The sequence below is a fragment of the Scyliorhinus canicula genome, chromosome 3 (assembly GCF_902713615.1).
Source record: "Scyliorhinus canicula chromosome 3, sScyCan1.1, whole genome shotgun sequence".
NCBI classification, from domain to species: Eukaryota; Metazoa; Chordata; class Chondrichthyes; order Carcharhiniformes; family Scyliorhinidae; genus Scyliorhinus; species Scyliorhinus canicula.
In genome coordinates, this window is record NC_052148.1 from 84,080,045 (window position 1) to 84,102,595 (window position 22,551).

At 48.8% G+C, this 22,551-nt stretch overlaps 1 protein-coding gene across 11 annotated transcripts in view; it reads left to right on the forward strand.

Moving 5' to 3' along the window:
• Positions 1-22,551, forward strand: part of LOC119962769 (protein unc-13 homolog B-like) — a 746,238-nt gene that overhangs the window by 215,838 nt on the left and 507,849 nt on the right. For all 11 annotated transcript variants that reach the window (XM_038790824.1, XM_038790825.1, XM_038790823.1 and 8 more), the window contains one exon: positions 20,613-20,712. In XM_038790824.1, coding sequence (XP_038646752.1) covers positions 20,613-20,712 — 100 coding nt within the window. The remainder of the gene's footprint in view (positions 1-20,612; positions 20,713-22,551) is intronic.

Genomic DNA, 22,551 nt, shown 5'->3' on the forward strand with positions numbered 1-22,551 from the left:
AGGCTTTATTGAGGGCACCCCTACCGTTCTCGCCGGCTCGGTACTCTGCAAGGCCCTGTGGTGGTGGCAGCCCTAAGGGTGTGGGGGCAATGGAGGCAGCACATGGGACTGGAGGGGGCATCATTGTGGTCACTGATCTGTGGACAACCACTGGTTTCCCCGGGGGGGCTGGATGGAGGCTTTAAGAGATGGCAGCGAGCGATTTGGGGACCTATTCATCCAGGAGGGATTTCTGACCTTGGAGGCATTAGAGGAGGAGTTCGAGCTGCCGGGTGGGAACGGGTTTCAATATCTTCAGGTGCGGGACTTTGTACGGAGGCAGGTTCCAAGCTTTCCTCGCCTCCCCCTGAGGGGACTATAGGATAAGGTGATGTCAAAAACAGGGGTTGGAGAGGGGAGGGTTTTGGTGATATACAAGAAATCGATGGAGTGGGAAGGGGTCCCTATCAGGGAGGTGAAGAGGAAGTGGGAAGAGCAGCTGGGAGGAGAGCTGGAAATTGATCTGGGGGAAAATGCCTTGAAGAGAGTCAATTCATCCTTGTGGTGGTGCCAGACTTAGCTTGATCCAGTTCAAGGTGGTCCACAGGGCTCACGTAACGGTAGCCTGGATGAGCAGGTTCTTTGAGGAGGTGGAGGTCAGATGTGGGGGTAGTCCGGCTAAACATGTACATACGTTCTGGGCATGTGCGAAACTGAGGGGATTCTGGCAGGGAGGGTAACTCTGAGTCCATAACTGGCAATATTTGGGGTATCGGAAGATCCGGGGGGCGGGGGGAGGCGCGGAAGGGAGGCCGATGTCCTGGCCTTCTCCACCCCTGGTGGCCTGGAAACAGATTTTGCTGGGATGGAGGGACTCTGAACCCCCAAAGTCAGGAGAGAGGGTCAGTGATATGTCCGTGTTTCTCAGTCTGGAAAAAAAATCAAGCTCTCTTTGAGAGGATCAATTCAGGGGTTCGCCCGGAGATGGCAGCCATTCATCGATTTCTTCAAGGAAAATTGCACATGAGCAGTAAGGGGGAGGGGGGGGGGGGGGGAGGGTGGGGGGAGGAAAACAGGAGGCATGGCAATGTTGGGTAAGGACAGGGAACTTAGTATATGGGTAATTAAGGGATAGGGCGGGGGTAGTAGGGGATGTTGTTTACTGTTTTTTTTTTTAGGTATTTTGCGTGTGTCAGCACGTGCGGTTGTTTAAGAAATGTTAATGTGTTAAACTGAAAATTACAAATGCTTCAATAAAATATTTTCTTTAAAAAAAGCTCACTTAGTGATGATGCCGCTAGATCTAACCAACACCTGGCATCTATCGGTCTCGACGAGGAGAGTCCAGCCAGGTGCCGTTTAGCACTGATCCCCACAAACGGGGATGAGGCGAAACAACACTTGAGGGGGTCTCCCAGGCAATCGGAGGCTCCCTGGTGGTTGGCCTTTAGCCAGCCTGCCCCCCTTGCACTACATCAGTCACCTGGGCACCCTTGCTCTGCCACATAGGTGACACCATTGCACTGAGGGTCCCAAGCTGGCATTTTGCCGTGGGGTGTCCTGCCGGTATCTGTTGGGGTGCCGGGAAGACGATGCACAGACTTCCCAAAAGGTGAGTTGGGCGTAGGGGAGTCCGGGAGTCACGGCGGGGTCATAAGATTGGGGTGCCATTTAAAAATGGTGCCCCGAGCTCTTCCTGCATTGAGGAGCTCCAGTCACCAGAGCTCCTTAGTGCAGGAAATGACACTAAAGTGTGGCTGGGGGCAGTGGGGGTGTTCCCCGCTGGGGCCCTGAAACAAAACAGTGTTGTTCGATCTTCAGGAACAACCCCGTTAATCCCGCCCAGAGTGGGCTGTGTATCTAAGTTCTTTCTGACCTAGGGCGGCCTCATGTTATTGAACAAACCAACATTTCAACCCTTTCTGACACCAGAAACACAAAATTAAACTTACTTAAAACTACACCTTATTTCTAATTCCCACAAATACAAATATAGATTCCTTAAAGCTACCATTGTCCCCTACACTGACCTTGCCCTTGCCCCAATCCTCTCTCAGTTTCTTCATGAGCTGTTGTGGCGGAAGAGAGTGAGTGACCTGGTTTGGGGGGTTTCATAAACTTCTTGTGTAATCCTTATAAGAAACTCGTATTCCTACATTGACACTGACCGGGGCGACATTATGGAGCTTCACCTGGTGCTATATTATTGGTGACGACGTGCAGCAGGGTGTACGTGTAGCCACCATCTTTATTGATGGGGGATAGTGTGCAGCAGGACAAATATGAGACTATCCTGGGCCAGAAAGAGAGCGCCTACACTGATTTTTCTGTCACTTGGGTTATGACTGAAACCTAAATAAATGCATAAATTAACATTTTTACAAAGTACTTTAACACATATTTTCATATTTTATATGTTGAGTTATAAACATAAATGTTAACTATATACTAAATGTTACTAAAAATGCAACTTTATTGCTTTTTTTTGTTGGCATCTGGGGTCTCAATTCTCAAGTGTTAAAATAGGGTCACGTTGGAAAGTAGTTTGAGAAGCATTGGGTTAGATGAAGAAATTGTGAGGGCACTCATATAGAGCATAAATACCAGAATGGACTAATTAGCCTGTTTCTGTCATAGGCTCCATGTAATTCTTTCCTTGCTGGGAGAAAGTATAATTGGAAACATGTCACTTGCACTTTGGCGATATATGAGCTCTATACACATTTTGTGGAATTAAATAGTCCTGAAAAATAGATCATCCCCTGATACTATATCCTGGATTTCGTGCCACAATACCTTCATCTGGATTAAAAATGGTATCTTAATTTCTATTTCCTGCTGTTTAAAGTAGTGCAGCTGACTGCACCCTCCATGCTTATTAATGTATCTGGCAAAGACTGTGAATATGCTTTTCTGTTTGTTGGGAAACTTAAGTGAAGAAATGTAATTCTTTGTTGCCATTTATCAAGCTGCACAAATGTTGAAATAACTAAAGCTTTATTAACATGAGTGGCAAAGTGGGGTGGTACAGTGGTTAGCACTGTTGTCTCACAGCGCCATCTTCCCACGTTCGATTCTGACCTCAGTCTGTGTAGAGTCTGCATGCCCTTCCCGTGTCTGCGTGGGTTTCCTTCCACACACCAAAGATGTGCCGGTTAGGTGGATTGGCCATGCTAAATTGCCCAATAGTTAGGTGGGTTTACGGGTCTAGGAGTGGGGGATTGGGCCTACAGACTCGATGGGCCGAATGGCCTCCTTCTGTACTGCAGGGATTTTATGATTCTGAGTTCCTGTAAATCTGGGCTCTCCAAACATTGGTCCTGAAGTCCTGGTAATGCAGTTTGCAAAATGCTGGTGAATCAATTTCTAATTGTACTGTCTTGTTCCTTTAATTTAATCTTGCACCCTGATTTCTTAAGCTGTTGGTTTGATGTGTATTAAGCTTTCTGGGCCTTGGGGTTAGCAAATCGTATTCGGCAGTATAGCAGTGGAAGCAGATTGTCAGGTGACAAAATTTAATAGCCTTGCATTGAGCAATGTGCCATATTTTTTATTTGAATTTTTGTTTCACGTGAACAAAACTGTCCCATAACTCAGATTTGGAGTGGAAAGTAGTGTTTTTCTGTATAAATAATTATACAAAATTAATAGTTTGGGAGAAATGTTCAGTGCAGCGCAATATTTTGTAAAGGTAAAGTTCTGCAGACAGGCAGTTTAAGAAAAACAAAATTGTAATCGTTGTTTTATTTTAGCACGTCTTGATTGTCCCCAAACTACAGCTGCATATTCAGTTTGAAACTGTTTAATTTTTTACTCATGCAGTCGTTATGGTGTAATTGCAGCCAGAACCAGGTATCAATTTGAGACCTGACACCCGACTTGGCACTACACAAGATTAGAATTGGTGTGAAACTAAAACAAGTTTGCTGAGTGCTAAATTCATTGTGTAAATGTCCCCTCAACGAGTGACTAAAATAGCAGCATCATTTAACTCTTGCATTTAGTGTCCTGTACTATAATTGCATATTTGTGACCTGCAGAATGCCTTGGTGTGTGGAGCTAGATGGTTGAGGAAGAGACTAGATTTTGAAACACTGTCCTATATTGTGAAAAATATCAATTTCTTAACTTGTAAAAAAAAAATCAAGCTTTGTAGCCGGAAAATAAACCTTGGGCTGGATTCTCTGCCCCGCCGTGCCACATTTCTGCCCTGACCCGCCAGCGGGAGGAAGGATTCTCTGTTACACTGGCTGGTCAATGGGGTTTCCCCATTGTGGGGCAGCCCCACGCAGTCGGGAAACCCCCAGGCGTCAGCAAAACGGTGAATCCCACCCCTTTTTTCTCAAAGGGGGTACATTTTTATTTGATATGATCGTGTCAAAGGGGTGATTGCTGCAATGGGAATAGAAATTGAGGGGGATGTAAAATGGGTTCTCAACATGCTATCACCCGACTTACAATTTCACACAGCAAGATCTACCCAGTTTCATTTTAATAGTAACCCATAATTGTGTCTTCAGGTTAAGATTTAATAAAGGAACACATATTTAGGAAACCTGGGGCTGGATTTTCGATTGCCCATGAGGTTAGGTGCAGGCGCACTTTGAAAGTGACACTCATGGATGGCTTGTCAATTTCCTGACACTTCCTTGGCATGCTGCGATTGTCAAAGGGAGAGGGATGGGGGGAAGCTGGCGACCCAATTAACTTGCTGTTGTTAAGCTTGTTGAAGAGTTTAAGAGCTGGAGAGAGACAAAATCAAGTTTTCAAAGGTAATAACAGAAGGAGAATGGCCTGGAGCACATTAATGCACAGTTGTTCGGAGCACAGCATGGAACCATTATTTAGTGTAGCTGCTGATTTAAAATCTTGTGGGAGGGGTGGCAATTGAGGTGCTCATGTGGTAGCATAACGTACGTACTCAATGAGTGAACTACTGAACACTTGTTTGGACCATGTGGCTACTGGTCCTCTGCTCACCTGCTTGCTCCATTTGTCCATATGACAGCAAATCCATTCATGGCTGTCATCTGCCATTGCAAATTGCCTTCCAGAGCTAGTTCTTGCATTCAGGCAGTGCCCAGTTCCACTAATTGGGCTCCAAACTCAACTCTAGCCCAATTAGGGACTTTGCATATAGAAAGCTCCTTACAGCACTGATGTTGATGCAGCATGGGCTTGGGACCCGGAAGTGATCCAGTGACCCCCAGATTGAAAATCCAGCCTGAAGTGTACTCCAGACATAGTTAATTCCTAATGGCGAGTAATCCATGCGTACTAAACTTCAGTACATATTGAAGACACTATAGTTCCCTCTCTGTAGCTACTTCTGTTATTTTTTACGGATGTGCAGGTGGGAAACCCATATATATGCACACTATATGAATTTGACTAACCAAGTTATTTTTAGTATATGGTCGAGAGTTTGAATTGAAATTTGCAAATTGAACTGAATCTAAAGTTGGATTACGTGGTTATGCAGCATAAATTTTCTAGATTCTGTTCATGTCTGCTTCAGCAGTTCTGAGTTTGTGGTCAAGCTTGATTATTAATCGTCATGATGCGCTGCACATGATCGATTTTTGCTTGAGAAATCCATGCTGGCTCTTCCTAATCAACCCACCTTTTTCCATCTGACTATTAAATCTATCCCAAATAATTGTTTCTTAAAGCTTCCCCATCACCGAAGTTAAACTGACTGTAATTGCTGGGCTTAGACTTAGAACCTTTTTTGGACAAAGGCCACCATACCAAAATTATTCTGATTTGTTGTCTCAGATGATTTCATAAATTCCCATTTGAACTCCATCTATTATAGTAATGCCCACTCGCTTATTCTGTTCATATCCCTTGTAACATCTTGCTCCCATCTACCCAATTTAGTATGCCTCCTAACCCAGTATGATCTGCAAACTTGGATATTCAGTTGTTTATCCCTTCATCCAAGTCATCAGTATATATAATTAGCCAGTGTTCCCTTTATTCCTACACTGTCTACTACCAGCCAACTAATTGCCAACTTATGTCAGTGTTATTTCCAATTCAGTTTTCTTCTATTTTTGCAAATAATCCCTTGGGTGAAACCTATCAAATGGCTTTTAGAGGTTCAACTGGACAGAATCCACAAATACTTTCCCATCGACCACACCAGGGACCTCCTTAAAAAAAATTGATGCTGACTTTATTTGACCAGTTTATATTTGTCACACTCTGATAGATTCTGGTAACTTCCCCACAACTGATGGTATGCTGACACATTTGAATTCTGTCTTTTCCCCCTCTCTTTTTTAATGGAGTTACATTTTAATGGAATTATCTTTGCATTTTTCTCACCACAATGCACAATTCTAGATCAGGTAAATTAAGATTAGTGCATCAGCAGTTTCTCATCTATTTGTTTCAATACTCTGGCGTGGAACCATCAGGTTCTGTACAGTTATTTATCTTAATTCCTATTAATTTCTCTGTTGCCATTTATTTACTTATACTAAATCCATGAAGTTGAGCTATTTGACTAATTTTTAACTCCTTTGCACTGTTGGTGTTTTCAAAATGGATACAAAGTATTCATTTAGCAAGTTTGTTATTTACTTGTTTTCCATGATAATGCATACATTTATCTTTAATCATCCCAAATCCTCCTTTAATACTCTGTTTTTTTTCATGATGTATAAAAAATGTTTGCTGTTAGCTTTGACATCCGTTGCACATTTTTTAGTCTGAGCGTCTGTATTCCCTCATCTATGTCTTTGTTACCTCCAAACTTGACAGTTTCAGTGCTCTCCTGGCAGAGGCAGACTTTCAAGAAACATGCAGTGCTGCAGCGCAGGGCCCCAGCCAATGGGAGCGGAGGGGTGGGGGGGCATTCGAAGAGGCGATCGTTGTGGTGGGGGCACCATGGGAATTCTAATCAGAGCCTTGGTAGCTTGAAATTTGCTGATAAGCTCAAGAAATTCGAATGAGCCGATCAGTAGGTATTACTGACCAACATCAGGCTCTGATTGGTGGGCTCCCCTCTAGAGTGGGAAAACAGTTTGCCAGATGTTGAGAGGTGGTGGAGACTTAGAGCAGTTCAGACACGGACCTCCTGAATTGGTGTGAATTTTCTGAGTTTTAATTGAGTGAAGGTGCAAAACAGAAGCCGTATTTCTAGCATTCAGTCTGGTGGGCAGCCTGAAGCAAAAGACCTAACATCGGGGTGCGAACCTGCAAAGCCTTCAGCGAGGCAAGGAGGAGATGCTGACCAACAGCCATCAAAGGCAGGAGTGGGACGACTCTCGACTTCTAGGCCAGGGCAACCAAACTAAAACGATAGAGATTACCAGGCAAGATAGCCAGCAGCCAGCCAGGAACACATGCAGTCGTCAAGGGTGCAAAGAAGACCAGGCAAATGCCTGTGTCTTGTCTCAGTGGATCAGGAAACAGCGTGAGCAGGGCAACTCAACCATGGCCAGAGACCAGCTAGGCAGAGCTAAGAATGAGGGTTGGGCTGGGCAGCAACTGGATCGGTCAGCTCGGGTGAGAGAGAGCAGAGGCTAGGCCAGTTACCCAGCAGCAACAACCAGGTAGCCAGCCAGGAGCATACGTAGCCATCAAGGCTGGAGGCCCGGCCACCCGAGCGAGAGCTGAGAGGTGAGCAGAGCAGCATTTGGGAGGTGCTAAGAAGGCCAGGCAAGTGCATGGGTTTCTGTGCCGTGCATTATGTGAGCTGAGGGTGGGCAGGGTCAGGAGGGAATTGGCGCCATTTGGGGTGGGGCTCAACATAATTAGGAATGGCTGCCATGTTACCGGGGGTAAAGAGAACAAAGAAAATTACAGCACAGGAACAGGGGGTGGGGCATGACGTGGGCCCCTCGCAATGAGGGAGAGTGCAGGGACCCCAAAAGTCTAAGTCTGAGTGTGTCTCCTAGCCTTCCTCCAGTCTTCCACCCTCTGTAATCTTGAGCTCATCCAAAAGTTCTGCTGCTCATATCCCAACTCACTCAAAGGGTCAAATCTTCCAGTTCCACCACCAGGGGAGCATGGTGGAGGTTGAGATGAATTTTTGTGACACTCTTTTGCATGCATTAGCATATCATACATGCTCATTAAAAGGCCACTTTGCCGGAATTAAGTTCCTCCAGCAAATATAAGTTAAGAACGTTCAGTTTTATGACTATAAAATTGGTTTGCACCAGGCGAGCTTCACCTTTTCCATGATTTTAAGGTCAATGAACATGCTTTCGCCTTTCTGGGGATGGCATATAACTTCACTCATATTGGATGCCGGTAATCTTTGTTAAGGCTGGAAGTGGGGATGGGTGGAGAGGGTAAGATGGAAGGATGGAGCGGAAGCTTGTCCTTGGAGGTAGGCTAAGGGGGAAGGGAGAGAGACTGTCTAGATTTCCTTTATATATGGCACCCAGATCTTCAAGCCCACAAAGGCATGCAGGTGAGGGCAACGTCCTGCTCTGTAGAAATTGTGAGACTAGCTAAGAGGAAAAAGGAAGCATACATAAGGTCTAGGCGACTGAAGACAGACAAAGCTTTGGAAGAATATCAGGAATGCAGGACCAATCTGAAACGAGGAATCAAGAGGGCTAAAAGGGGTCATGGAATATATTTAGCAAACAGGGTTTTTTTTTTATAAATGTTTTTATTCAGTTTTCATATTTTATATTGAACAAATTACAAATTGTTAGGAGAGAAAAAGAACAAAAAAAACAAACAAACACGCAAAAATTAACATACATATTTACAGGTAAGCATCTTCGTAGTAGTAACTGCGCCCGCCCCCCCCCCCCCCCCTCAACATGTTTATTTAGTTTGGTTTTGGGCCTTAGCTAGCCATCGAACCCCCGTACCGAACCTGTAGCCCCCCCCCCCTCCCGCTACCTTCCCCCGACTATTCTTCCTCTTGTACATTGGCCACAAATAGGTCCCGGAACAGTTGCATGAATGGCTCCCACGTTCTGTGGAAGCCGTCGTCCGACCCTCGGATGGCAAATTTGATTTTCTCCATTTGGAGAGATTCCGAGAGGTCGGACAGCCAGTCCGCAGCTCTGGGCGGTGCTGCTGACCGCCAGCCAAACAGGATTCTACGGCGGGCGATCAGGGAGGCAAAGGCAAGGGCGTCCGCCCTCCTCCCCAGGAATAGATCTGGCTGTTCTGAAACCCCGAAGACCGCCACTATCGGGCATGGCTCCACCCTCACTCCCACCACTTTGGACATAACCTCGAAGAAGGCTGTCCAGTACTCCACGAGTCTGGGGCAAGACCAGAACATGTGGGCGTGGTTGGCCGGGCCTCTTTGGCACCGTTCACATCTGTCTTCCACCTCCGGGAAGAACCTACTCATACGGGTTCTTGTTAAGTGGGCTCTATGTACCACTTTTAGTTGCGTCAGGCTGAGCCTTGCGCACGTGGAGGTGGAGTTGACCCTATGCAGTGCTTCGCTCCAGAGTCCCCACCCTATCTCCATCCCCAGGTCGTCCTCCCATTTCCTTCTTGTTGCGTCCAGTACGGTGTCGTCCCTATCTACCAGTCGGTCATACATGTCACTACAGTTCCCTTTCTCTAGGATACTTGCGTCCAGTAGGTCTTCCAGTAGTGTCTGTCGTGGCGGTTGTGGGTACGTCCTTGTCTCCTTTCGTAGGAAGTTTTTGAGCTGCAGGTACCGTAGCTCGTTCCCCCCAGCTAGCTGAAATTTCTCTGTCAGTTCGTCCAGTGTTGCGATCCTGTCGTCCGTGTATAGGTCCCTGACTGTCAGTGTCCCCCCGTCCTGCCTCCACCTTTTGAAGGTGGCGTCAGTCAGTGCTGGTGTGAACCTATGGTTGTTGCAGATGGGAGCCCTGTTCGACATTTTGGTCAGGCCAAGTTGCTGCCGCAGTTGGTTCCAGGATTGGAGGGTGGCTGTCACCACTGGGCTGCTGGAGTGTTTTTTGGGTGGGGATGGGAGTGCTGCCGTGGCGAGGGCCCGGAGGGAGGTTCCCATGCAGGAGGCCTCCTCCGCACGCACCCACTCAGCCTCTGGCTCCTGGATCCATCCCCTTACTCGCTCGGCTGTTGCTGCCCAGTGGTAGAATTGTAGATTCGGGAGGGCTAGCCCTCCCCTGGTTTTTGTTTTTTGTAAGACCTTCTTTGGGATCCTAGCATTTTTACCCCCCCCATACGAACGCCATGATGAGTTTGTCCAGCGCTTTGAAAAAGACCTTGGGGATGTAGATCGGAATGGATCTAAACAGGAAGAGGAACCTGGGCAGTACGTTCATTTTGATCGTCTGAACTCTCCCCGCGAGGGAGAGCGGGAGTGTGTTCCATCTTTGCAGGTCCTTTTTAACTTCCTCCGTCAGGCTGGTGAGGTTCCATTTGTGGATCCCTTTCCAGTCATGGGCTATTTGGATCCCCAGGTAGCGGAATTTATGTCGGGCTTGATTGAACGGCAGCCCCTTTAGTGCTGCCCCCCCCCCCCCCCCCCCCCCCCCCCCCCCCCCCCCTTGCGGGTGTACTGGGAAGATCTCACTTTTGCTCATGTTGAGTTTGTAGCCCGAGAAGGCTCCAAACTCTTTCAGGAGCGCGATGATTCCGTCCATGCTGCTTTGTGGGTCCGAGATATAGAGGAGCAGATCATCCGCATAGAGTGAGACTCTGTGCTCTCTACCTCCCCTTCGGATCCCCCTCCAATTTTTTGCTGCCCTGAGCGCGATTGCTAGCGGTTCAATTGCTAGTGCGAACAGCAGCGGGGACAGTGGGCATCCTTGTCTGGTGCCCCTGTGCAGCTGGAAGTATTGGGAGTTGGTATTGTTGGTCTGTACACTCGCCATGGGAGCGTTGTACAGGAGCTTTACCCAAGCGGTGAACCCTGTTCCAAGCCCGAACCGCTCCAGTACCTCTATGAGGTATTTCCACTCGACTCTGTCGAAGGCCTTTTCTGCGTCCAGGGAGACGATCACCTCTTGTGTTCTCTCCCCGGAGGGGGTCATTATCACGTTCAGCAGGCGCCTGATGTTCGCGGTAAGCTGTCTACCTTTGACAAAGCCCGTCTGGTCCTCTGTGACCACCTCAGGTACACAGTCTTCTAGCCTCTTGGCTAGGATTTTGGCCAGTATTTTGGCGTCTGCATTCAGCAGAGATATGGGTCTGTATGACCCACATTCCGTTGGGTCTTTGTCTTTCTTAGGTATCAGCGAGATTGAGGCCTGTGCTAACGTGGGTGGCAATGTGCCCCTAGCTAGCGAGTCTGTGAACATCTCCCGCAGGTGCGGGGCCAGCGCTGTCGCAAATTTTTTGTAGAAGTCCGCCGGGAATCCGTCCGGTCCCGGCGCCTTCCCCGCCTGCATGGAGCTAATGCTGTCCATGATCTCTCCCAGTGCTAGTGGTGCTTCCAGATCCCGTTTTCTGCCCTCTCCCACAACTGGTATGTCCAGTCCGTCAAGAAACCGGTTCATCCCAGCCTTCCCCGTTGGGGGCTCTGAGGTGTACAGCTCTTGGTAGAAGGCCTTGAAGGTTTTGTTAATCCTCTCTGGTTCTGTTTCCAACGTGCCTCTGGTATCTCTGATTTGCGCAATTTCTCTGCTGGCTGCCTGCTTTCTCAGCTGGTGGGCCAACAGGCGGCTGGCTTTGTCTCCGTGTTCGTATAGGGCCCCGCGTGCCTGGCGGAGTTGGTGTACTGCTTTCCTGGTGGAGAGCAGGTCAAAGTTCCTTTGTAATTCTTTCCTCTCCGCCAGGAGTTCTACGGTCGGGGCCTCGGAGTATTTATGGTCTACCTCCAGTATGGAGTCGACCAGCTTCTGCCTAGCCACCCTTTCCTCCCTATCTCTTTGCGCTTTGTAGGCTATGATTTCCCCTCTTAGTACGGCCTTAAGCGTTTCCCAGAACGTGGAGGGTGAGACCTCCCCGTTTTGGTTGATCTCAGTGTACTCCGCTATGGCCCGCGCTATCCTTTCGCTGAAGGCCTTGTCAGCTAGTAAGGCACCGTCCAACCTCCATTTGGGGCGCTGGGCCCTTCCCGTCTCTAGCCGCACATCCATGTAGTGTGGAGCGTGGTCTGATATCACAATTGCGGAGTATTCCACCTTGTCTATCTCTGGAAGCACCGTTTTCCCCACCACAAAGAAGTCAATTCTGGTGTACACGTTGTGTACTGGGGAGAAGAAAGAGAATTCTTTCTCCCCTGGGTGGGCGAATCTCCAGGGGTCTACTGCTCCCATCTGCTCCATATAGTGACTGAGTTCCCTTGCCATGTTTGAGGTTTTCCCCGTTCTGGGGTTTGATCTGTCCGTCGTTGGGTCCTGTACACAGTTGAAGTCCCCCCCCATGATTAGTCGGTGCGTCGCTATGTCCGGGATTTCTGCCATGGTCTTTTGGATGAAGCTCGTGTCGTCCCAGTTGGGCGCATACACGTTAACTAGGACTACCGGCGCCCCATCCAGGGCCCCGCTGACCATGACATACTGTCCCCCTGGGTCCGTAACCGTCTTTGTCGCCCTAAACATTGTCCTCTTGCCAATCAGGATCGCCACCCCCCTGGCCCTTGCCCCATAACAGGAATGATAGGTTTGTCCCACCCAGCCCTTTCTTACCCGCAGTTGGTCCTGCTCCCTCAAGTGCGTCTCTTGGAGGAAGACTATGTCGGCCCTCATGTTTCTAAGGTGGGTGAGGACTCTAGATCTCTTCACTGGGCCATTAAGTCCCCTTACGTTCCAGGTGACTATTCTGGTGGGGGGCTTCTGCCCCCTTGCTCCTGTGGGGTTAACCATATTTGTCCGGTGGACGCGCCCCTGCCCTCTGGGGTTTCCCTTTGTTAGGGGACCGTCCAGGATGTCCACTATCACTGCTCTCCCCATGCGGTCGGGTCCCTGCGCTCCGGGGTTCCCCCTTGTCCCGGGGACACCCGCCATGGCCGTCCACTGTGTGTCCGCCACGCGGGTAGTCCCCTGCACTCCGGGGGGCCCCTTCACCCACAGACCGTACTGGGTGGGTGTTTGCAGCAGTTCCCTGTTTCGAGCCCTTGTCTGTGGCACTTTGTGGCCCTATTCCCTTTCTGGCCTCTTTTGTCCCTTCGTCCCTGCATTTCCCCTCCCTGGTCTCTCGCCCCCCTGAGTGCCCCCCCCCCCCCGCTCTATCCCTTTCGGGGATACCCCTGTGTACCCCTCCATTGCCCCTCTCTCCCCCATTCCTGTCCCCATTTGCTCTCCCACCTTTGATGGGTGATCCCCCCCCTCCCCTGCCTGGCGCCTTCCCCCCTGTTGGGGGTGCGCTGCGGCCCTGCTCTGTTGCGCGCCCCCTTCGCTAGCTTTCCCGCTAGCACGGTGGCTCCCCGCTCGGAGGTTGCTGTCCCCCTTCCCCTCTCCCCTCTCCAGTACTCCCGTTCCCTCGTGCCGGGGCCTGGCCTCCCACCTGGAGCGGGCCCTTGGGCATTGGGTTGTTTTTCCTGGGTGTTCCTGCCAGGGGGGAGGGGGCTGGCTTTGCCTCGCCCCTCCCCACCCCCCCGTCGGCATGACGTATCTCCTTGCCATGGGCCCCTCGTCCCTACTTCCCATGGCGTTTTTCCAGCCCGTGCTCCTCAACGAATCTATTCGCCTCGGCAGGGGCTGTAAAGAAATATTCCTTGTGTTGGTATGTGACCCAGAGTTTTGCTGGGTACAGCATACCAAAACGTACTTTGTTCTTATAGAGAGCTGCTTTCGCTCTGTTGAACTCCGCCCGTCTCTTAGCTATGTCCGCTCCAAAATCCTCGTAGATTCGGATGGCGTGCCCGTCCCAATTGCAGGCTCTATTCTCCTTGGCCCAGCGCAGGATTGTCTCCCTATCCCGGTACCGGTGCAGTCTGGCTATAACTGCTCTCGGTTTTTCCCCTTCCTTGGGCTTCGGGCGCAGTGACCGATGAGCTCTGTCCATTTCCGGTGGGGTGGGAAAAGTTTCCCGCCCCACTAAGGAGCCCAGCATCGCAGCCACGAATGTTGTGGGATTTCTACCCTCTATCCCCTCTGGCAGGCCCACTATCTTAATGTTTTGCCTTCTCGAGCTGATCTCCTGGTCGTCTACCCTGCCCTTCAGGCTCCCCTGTGTTGCACTCAGTTTCGCCATTTCCCTCTCCAGGGACATGACCCGGTCGCTCACGTCAGTCGCTGCCTTCTCCAGCTCTTTAATGGTTGCCCCTTGGGCTTCCAGTATCTTCCCTTGGGCATCCACTTTCTCCTCCATTCTGGTCAGAGCCTGCTGCACCCCTGACATGGCCCTGGTCACTGCTGCCTGTGCTGCGGCCTCTGTGTCTGCTTTTAACTCCGCCTTGATTGCCTGCAGCTGCTCCCTCACCACCTCGGCAATGGCTTCCTTCCAATTCACGCCCCCCTCTAACCCCAGGGGAGAGGTTGCCCGCCCGTCCAGCTCTTTTGGATGCGGCGATACATTCTTCCCGCTGCTTCGCGTGTTGACTCGTTCGCCCAAGCTGGTTTGCCCTTTGCCCCGTCTACCTCCGGTGCCCCCTTTCTCTTGGGTCCCTTCTGGCATTTTTTTCTCCCCCTTCCCCTTCATCGTTTCTTCTCTCCTTGTTCTTCTTTTCCCCCTTTTCCGCACCCTATTTTAATTTTATTTATTAATATATATATATATATATATAAAAATATATGTATATATTTTTTTTTAAATGAAAAATTTATTTCCCCCCTTCTTTCCTTTACCCCTTTATTTCACCCCTTTTCTCTTTACCAGTTTTCTTTTGGGTTTTTATTTTAAAAAAGAACAGAAATATAAGTCTCTTTTTTCTTTTGTTTTCTCTCTCCACTCGCCCAGGAGAGAGAGAGAGAGTCCCTTTGTCCTTGCCACGTGGTGGTCACTGCAGTTGGGGGGAGGGGGAGGGGCGAGTGGGCCGGGGCCCGCTGCTGGTTGGGGGGGGGGGGGTGGTGTCCCCGCTGCTGGTTGGGGGGGGGGTGGTGTCCCCGCTGCTGGTTGGGGGGGGGGGGGGGTGTCCCCGCTGCTGGTTGGGGGGGGGGGGGTGGTGTCCCCGCTTGTGGTTGGGGGGGGGGGGGGTTGGTGTCCCCGCTGCTGGTTGGGGGGGGGGGGTTGGTGTCCCCGCTGCTGGTTGGGGGGGGGGGGGGTTGGTGTCCCCACTGCTGGTTGGGGGGGGTTGGTGTCCCCGCTGCTGGTTGGGGGGGGGGGGGGGTTGGTGTCCCCGCTGCTGGTTGGGGGGGGTTGGTGTCCCCGCTGCTGGTTGGGGGGGGTTGGTGTCCCCGCTGCTGGTTGGGGGGGGGGGTGGTGTCCCCGCTGCTGGTTGGGGGGGGGGGTGGTGTCCCGCTGCTGGTTGGGGGGTGGGTCCCCGCTGCTGGTTTGGGGGGGGGGGGAAAGAGGGCCCGCCGCTGCCGCACCGTTCCCGGCCCGCGTGGGGGGGGGGGGGAGAGGGGTTGGACCTGCCGCTGCTGGGCCTCCCTGTCGCCGTTGCTCCTCGCCTCCGCCTTCCGCCGCCGCCCGCTCCTCCTCAGCTGCCGCCCGCTCCTCCTCCGCTTCTCCTCCGCTGCCGCCCGCCGCTGCCGCCCGCTCCTCCTCCGTTGTCGCCCGCTCCTCCGCCGTTGCCGCCCGCTCCTCCTCCGCCGTTGCCGCCCGCTCCTCCTCCGCCGTCCGGCCTGTCGGGGGGGTTCCTTCCTGGCGCTTGCGGGAGCCCCTCTCCCTGCGACCTCCTCGCTCGCCGCCCGGAAGTCGAGTCTAGCAAACAGGGTTAAGGAAAATCCCAAAGCCTTTTATTCATATATAAGGAGCAAGAGGGCAACTAGAGAAAGGGTTGGCCCACTCGAGGACAAAGGAGGAAAGTTATGCGCGGAGTCAGAGAAAATGTTTGAGATTCTTAACAAGTACTTTGCATCGGTATTCACCAAGGTGAGGGACATGACAGATGTTGAGGTTAGGGATAGATGTTTGGTTACTCGTGGTCAAGTCGGCATTAGGAGGGAAGATGTGTTGGTATTCTAAAAGGCATTAAGGTGGACAAGTCCCCATGTCCGGATGGGATCTATCCCAGGTTACTGAGAGAAGTGAGAGAGGAAGTAGCTGGGGCCCAGCAGATATCTTTGCAGCATCCTTGAATTTGGGTGAGGTACCGGAGGACTGAAGAATTGCTAATGTTGTACCCTTGTTTAAGAAGGATAGTAGGGATAATCCAGGTAATACTAGACTGGTGAGCCTGACATCATTGGTAGGGAAGCTGCTGGAGAAGATACTGAGGAATAAGATCTATTCCCATTTGGAAGAAAAAGGGCTTATCAGTGATGGGCAACATGGTTTTGTGCAGGGAAGGTCATGTCTTACCAACTTAATAGAATTCTTTGAGGACGTGACAAAGTTGAGTGATGAGGGAAGGGCTGTAGATGTCATATACATGGACTTCAGTAAGGCATTTGATAAGTTTCCCCATGGTAGGCCGATGGAGAAAGTGAAGTGTCATGGGGTCCAGGGTGTACTAGCTAGATGGATAAAGAACTGGCTGGGCAATAGGAGACAGAGTAGTGGTGGAAGGGAGTGTCTCAAAATGGAGAAAGGTGACTCGTGGTGTTCCACATGGATCCGTGCTCAGACCACTGTTGTTTGTGATATACATAAATGAACTGGAGGAAGGTATAGGTGGTCTGATTAGCAAGTTTGCAGATGACACTAAGATTGGTGGAGTAGCAGATAGTGAGGGGGACTATCAGAGAATATAACAGAATATAGATAGATTGGAGAGTTGGGAGGAGAAATAGCAGATAGAGTTCAATCTGGGCAAATGTGAGGTGATGCATTTTGGAAGATCCAATTCAAGAGCGAACTATACGGTAAATGAAAAAGCCCTGGATAAAATTGATGTACAGAGAGATCTGGGTGTTCTGGCCCATTGTACCCTGAAGGTGGCTGCGCAGGTCGATAGAGTGGTCAAGAAGGCTTGCTTTCCTTCATCGGAAGGGGTATTGCGTACAAGAGTTGGCAGGTCATGTTACAGTTGTATAAGACTTTGGTTTGGCCACATTTGGAATACTGCATACAGTTCTGGTCGCCACATTACCAAAAGGATGTGGATGCTTTGGACAGGGTGCAGAGGAGGTTCACCAGGATGTTGCCTGGTATGGAGGGTGCTAGCTATGAAGAGAGGTTGAGTAGATTAGGATTATTTTCATTAGAAAGATGGAGGTGGGGGGGGGACCTCATTGAGGTCTACAAAATCATGAGAGGTAGAGACAGGGTGGATAGCAAGAAGCTTTTTCCCAGAGTGGGGGACCCAATTACTAGGGGTCACGACTTCAAGGTGAGAGGGGGAAAAGTTTAAGGGAGATATGCGTGGAAAGTTCTTTACGCAGAGGGTGATGGGTGCCTGGAACGCATTGATGGCGGAGGTGGTAGAGGCGACACAATAGCGTCATTTAAGATGTATCTAGACGAGAGGAAAATTCTGCCCAAAAATGATTTCTGCAATTACTCCTGTGCTTGCTGACTTACACTGGCAATGCCTCTATTTTCTAAATCTTACCCTTTTGTTTATATACCTCCATGGCCTTGCCCAGTACGTCCCCTAAATTTTCTTTATATAGGCTAGAAATTCTTCTGAGCATTACTTTGTTGTCCATGGTAAACTTACATTTTCAAGGTCACTAGTGCATCACAAAGTTGTGACCCATTTTATTTCAGTGCATGGTCTGTTACAGATTTCTGTATGGCCATCTATGCATGCTCTTTGAAGCTCACCCTCCTCCCACTGGACATATTCGCCTATCCTCGCCCCATTCCAACTTTAGTCTCAAAAATCCCCTTTGAACTTGCTGGTTGCATTCTCACTCTCCTCACACATCCCATTCTACTCTTCTTCATTTTCATATCCATTCCATTTTACCGCTCCTCACACTCCACATACCTGGACAGTTAGCTCCTCTTTCCCAATGCAGAAGATTACACTTTCAGCAAAGAAGATGAAGGGCAAAGTAAGTCAGGAGCATGCACACAGCTTGGAAGTCTGGGCCTAGATCTTCGTGAACCTTAAAAGCCAAACAGTGAAACATGTTTCATAAAATCTGTTCTCTCGTCCATTAATAGATAGTTTCAATTAACCTGCAGTTTCCAGGTTGGTATATGTGACTCAGTAAATGCTGAAGGCAGCTGTTCACTGGCTATAGCCAAAAAGAACCAATGACTTAATCTGTCTCATAAAGCTACCTGGCAGAAATAATCACGTGCTGAGTGAAACTCAATACATTCATCAACTTCACTCCAGACTCTGGTCATGAAGGGCTCTGCCCACTGGACTTGTAACCTTTAGTTGCTGTAGGCCTTTCTTGGCCAGTCAGATACGGCTGGAGTCTGGGTTCATTGAAAGCCACTGAAAAGGAAGCACCCCCAAGGCTCATTATTAATCTTGGGCTGATTTATCAGTTTCATCTGGCTTAGCCGTTCCTCTCACAGTTTGACCAGTTTATAGAGAATTTTCCTGAGTCTCTTCGTCCTTCCCAATGAATTCAGAGCTCCCTCACCGTCCGAAGTTCACAGGGACTGAGCGACCTGGCCCATGTCCTTGTCTCCTGCTCTTCTCACAGTGTGTTGTTCACTTATGGGCACACTCCACTCTCCAACCTAGGACTTGCCTCCTCACTCTGCAACTGGATCCTCGACTTTCTAACCCACAGACCACAATCAGTAAGAATAAACAACAACGCCTCCTCCACAATAGTACTCAACACCAGGGCCCTGCTAGACTGTGCTCCCTGTACACACACGACTGCGTGGCAAAATTTGGTTCCAACTCCATCTACAGATTTGCTGACGATACGACCAGAGTGGGCTGGATCTCGAATAATGACGAGTCAGAATACAGGAGGGAGATTGAGAACCTAGTGGAGTGGTTCGACAGCGACAACAATCTATCCCTCAATGCCAGCAAAACTAAAGAGCTGGTCGTTGACTTCAGAAAGCAAAGTACTGTACACACCCCTGTCAGCATCAACGGGGCCGAGGTGGAGATGGTTAGCAGTTTCAAATTCCTGGGGGCACACATCTCCAAAAATCTGTCCTGATCCACCAATGTCGACGTATCACCAAGAAAGCACAACAGCGCCTATACTTCCTCAGGAAACTAAGGAAATTTGGCATGTCCACATGAACTCATACCAACTTTTACAAGTGCACCAGAGAAGGCATCCCATCTGGCTGCATCACAGCCTGGTATGGCAACTGCTTGGCCCAGAACCGCAAGAAACTTCAGAGTCCAGTCCATCACACAAACCTGTCTCCCATCCATTGACTCCATCTACACCCCCACTGCCTGGGGAAGGCGGGCAGCATAATCAAAGACCCCTCCCACCCGGCTTACTCACTCTTCCATTTCTTCCATCGGGCAGGAGATACAAAATCCTGAGAACACGCACGGACAGACTCAAAAACAGCTTCTACCCCGCTTTTACCAGACTCCGAAACGACGCTCTTATGGACTGACCTCATTAACACTACACTCTGTACGCTTTATCCAATGTCAGTGTTATGTAGTTACATTGTGTACCTTGTGTTGCTCTTTTATGTATTTTCTTTTATTTCCTTTACTTTTCATGTACTTAATGATCTGTTGAGCTCCTCACAGAAAAATACTTTTCACTGTACCTTGGTACACGTGACAATAAAGAAATTCAATCTACTTGAGTTCACTGCTCCCTCATTCACAGCTTCCCTTCGTCCTGCTCTCTTTCCAGCCACTTACAATATTGTGGTTGGGACTTGATGCTCAGTCCTGCTTCCTTGCTTGAGCTCGCTGCTGTAAGAGATCTGCTTATTACCATGTGCAGTAGTTTACAGATTGCTGCTTGTACATGTGCATCTTAGAGGAAGCATTGGCTTCACTTCTCCCTGTCTCTAATCTCATCCATTATTACAGCTTTCTGAAAAATGAAAAATGAAATGAAAATGAAAATTGGTGGAACATATATCTGACTCCCACTCAGATTAAAAGGCCTTTTTATTCTTTGAGACCCCTGCACTTTTCTATTTCTGACTCTTTCACATTCCTGACTTTAATCATTCCTGTATTGGTGGCTGAGTCTTCAACTTTGTAGGCCCTAAACTCTGGATTTCCACCTTCAACTCTCTCCTTATTCCTATCTATCTCTCCTTTGTCACTAATAGAATCAGAGAATCCTTACAGTGCAGAAGGAGGCTATTCGACCCATTGAATCTGTACCAAATCTCCGAAAGAACACCCCACCTAGGCCCATTCCCCCACCCTATTCCTGTAACCCCTTACATTGATCGTGGCCAACCAACCTAACTTGCACATGTTTGGACAGTGGGAGGAAACCAGAGCACCCGGAGAAAACACAAGCAGACACAGGGAAAATGTGTGAGCTCCACCCGGACAGTCACCCAAGGCATGAATCGAACTTTGGTCCCTGACGGCAGTGCTAACCACTGTGCCACCCTCCTTGAAACTTTTAGTTTAAAAAAAAATCTCTATGTAGCTCGATGTCAACATTTTGTATGAAAACGGTCCTGTACGATGCTTTGTGATGTTTTTACTGTGTTATCGGTGGTATGTAAATTCAAGTTGTTGCTAACCCCTGCACAGGCAGCTGCTGGTTGTTTAAGTTAAAAAGCGAACTGGTGGAACATATATCTGACTCCCACTCAAATTAAAAGGCCTTTTTCTTCTTTGACAGATAAATTTAACACTTACGTGACGCTGAAAGTACAGAATGTAAAAAGCACCACAATAGCAGTACGAGGGGATCAGCCTTGTTGGGAGCAAGACTTCATGTTGTAAGTACTAATTTAACAAACAGCTGTTCCAGACAAGGGTCCAAAAGGGGGATTGTGTACGGTATCTTCTACATTACATGGATATAAGTAAAAGGATAACAAAAAAATCGTATGAAAACCAATGTGACAAATTATTTCTAGGATTCTTCAAAAAGAATTAATTATGCAAAAAATGCCTTGAAATGTGTGTCACTGATAAATTTAGATCCTCATATTTGCTTGCCAGATGGTAGACTTAGAAGATTACTTGCCCACTAATCTGGTGCTTGGTTTTATGAACTGAGAATCATGTTCTGAATTCTGACAGAAACAATTAACATTTTTCTATTAAAATTAATTGGGAGTGTTCCAGTCTAATGGTAAAGTTTTCTACGTGTGCCTTTTATTGAAAAATAATTCTATTTCTTATGGTTTTTGGTCCAATAATTGGCCCAGTGTGGGTCCTGCTTCATGGAGTGACATATGTGGTAGTGAGCCTATTGCATTACGTCACAGTGTCATGTGTTGTTTTGGAAACGAGGTTTGGAGCAAAACTTTGAAAACTGGCAGTTTTACCATGTTGATTTGTGCTTGATCACCTTTTACATCTTTCCGAGCACTTAAATTAGAAGTTTTATCAAACTTTCTGGATGAAATCTCTTAACTGGCTGTGCAATGCAATGTTCTCCACCTAAGTTTTGCTTCTCATGCTCAGATGACACAGTTGAGAATGGGAACTTGGTCTGTGATGAAGAGTGACCATGCCATCAAAATACTTGAGTGAAATTCTCCGCTTCGCACTGCTGGTACCAGAGTTAGCGAGGAGGTGGTGAATTCAGCATCGTGAAGAAAACTGGTTCGGCGCCAGATGCCGATCTGTTTCCGGTACTCCGACCCCCCCCCCCCCCCCCCCCATATAAAAATATTTAAAAAAAGAGTAATCCCCTTGGCACACTGTGAGGTCCGTCGTGTCAGGGCCACGCTTGTCAAGACCTGTAGTGATTTTCACCCACGTGATTCCCAGCCCAGAGGACTGGAGAGTCACATGGGCCTGGATAATAATAATAATAAAAAAACACAGTGGACCTCACAGTAGGCCAAGGAGATTACTCTTTCTAAAAAATATTTTTATTGTCTTCCTTTTTCATACTTCCAAATTTATATTCACCAACAGATAATCAACGGTAACAAATACAATGCCAATCCCCTGGCCAACAATTCTTTCCTCTAACCAACCCCCAACATTTTAAATACAAACATCAAAGAAAAGGAATCTTGAATCCACCATCCACCCATACATAGCCACCAACGACATACACAGTCCAAACCCCCCCCCCCCCCCCCCCCCCCCCCCCCATAATGTTAGATGTCATCCAATTCTTGGAAGTGCATAATTAAACAGCCCATGAATTGTAGAACCCTTCCCCTCAACTCAAACCTTCACATTGTCGAATGTTTAAAAACACCAACAGAACCCCCTGCTATGCCAGGGCACAGGGTGGAGAGACTGACCACCACCCCAACAGGATCCAAGGGGATTACTCTTGAAGATAGTTGCCCCAAAATCCATCTGAGGCCCACTCTCCCTCTCACAATGCAAGACCTGCCGACCCTACCACCCCCCCATCAGAGACCCAAATAACGAGACACTCTAAAAAAGAGACTCCCTTAATAAATAGACTCCTCCAGAGACCCCTAAATAAGGAGACCCCCAGAAGACGGACCAAGTCAGAAAGCCCCCAGAAAAGAGACCCCTGCCACCTGAAGAGAGATCCCTGTCTGCTAGAGAGCAGTCCAGGCAGGCAGTGAAAAAAATGACCGTTTTAACTCTCACCTGGGCAATACACCTGCTAACTCAGA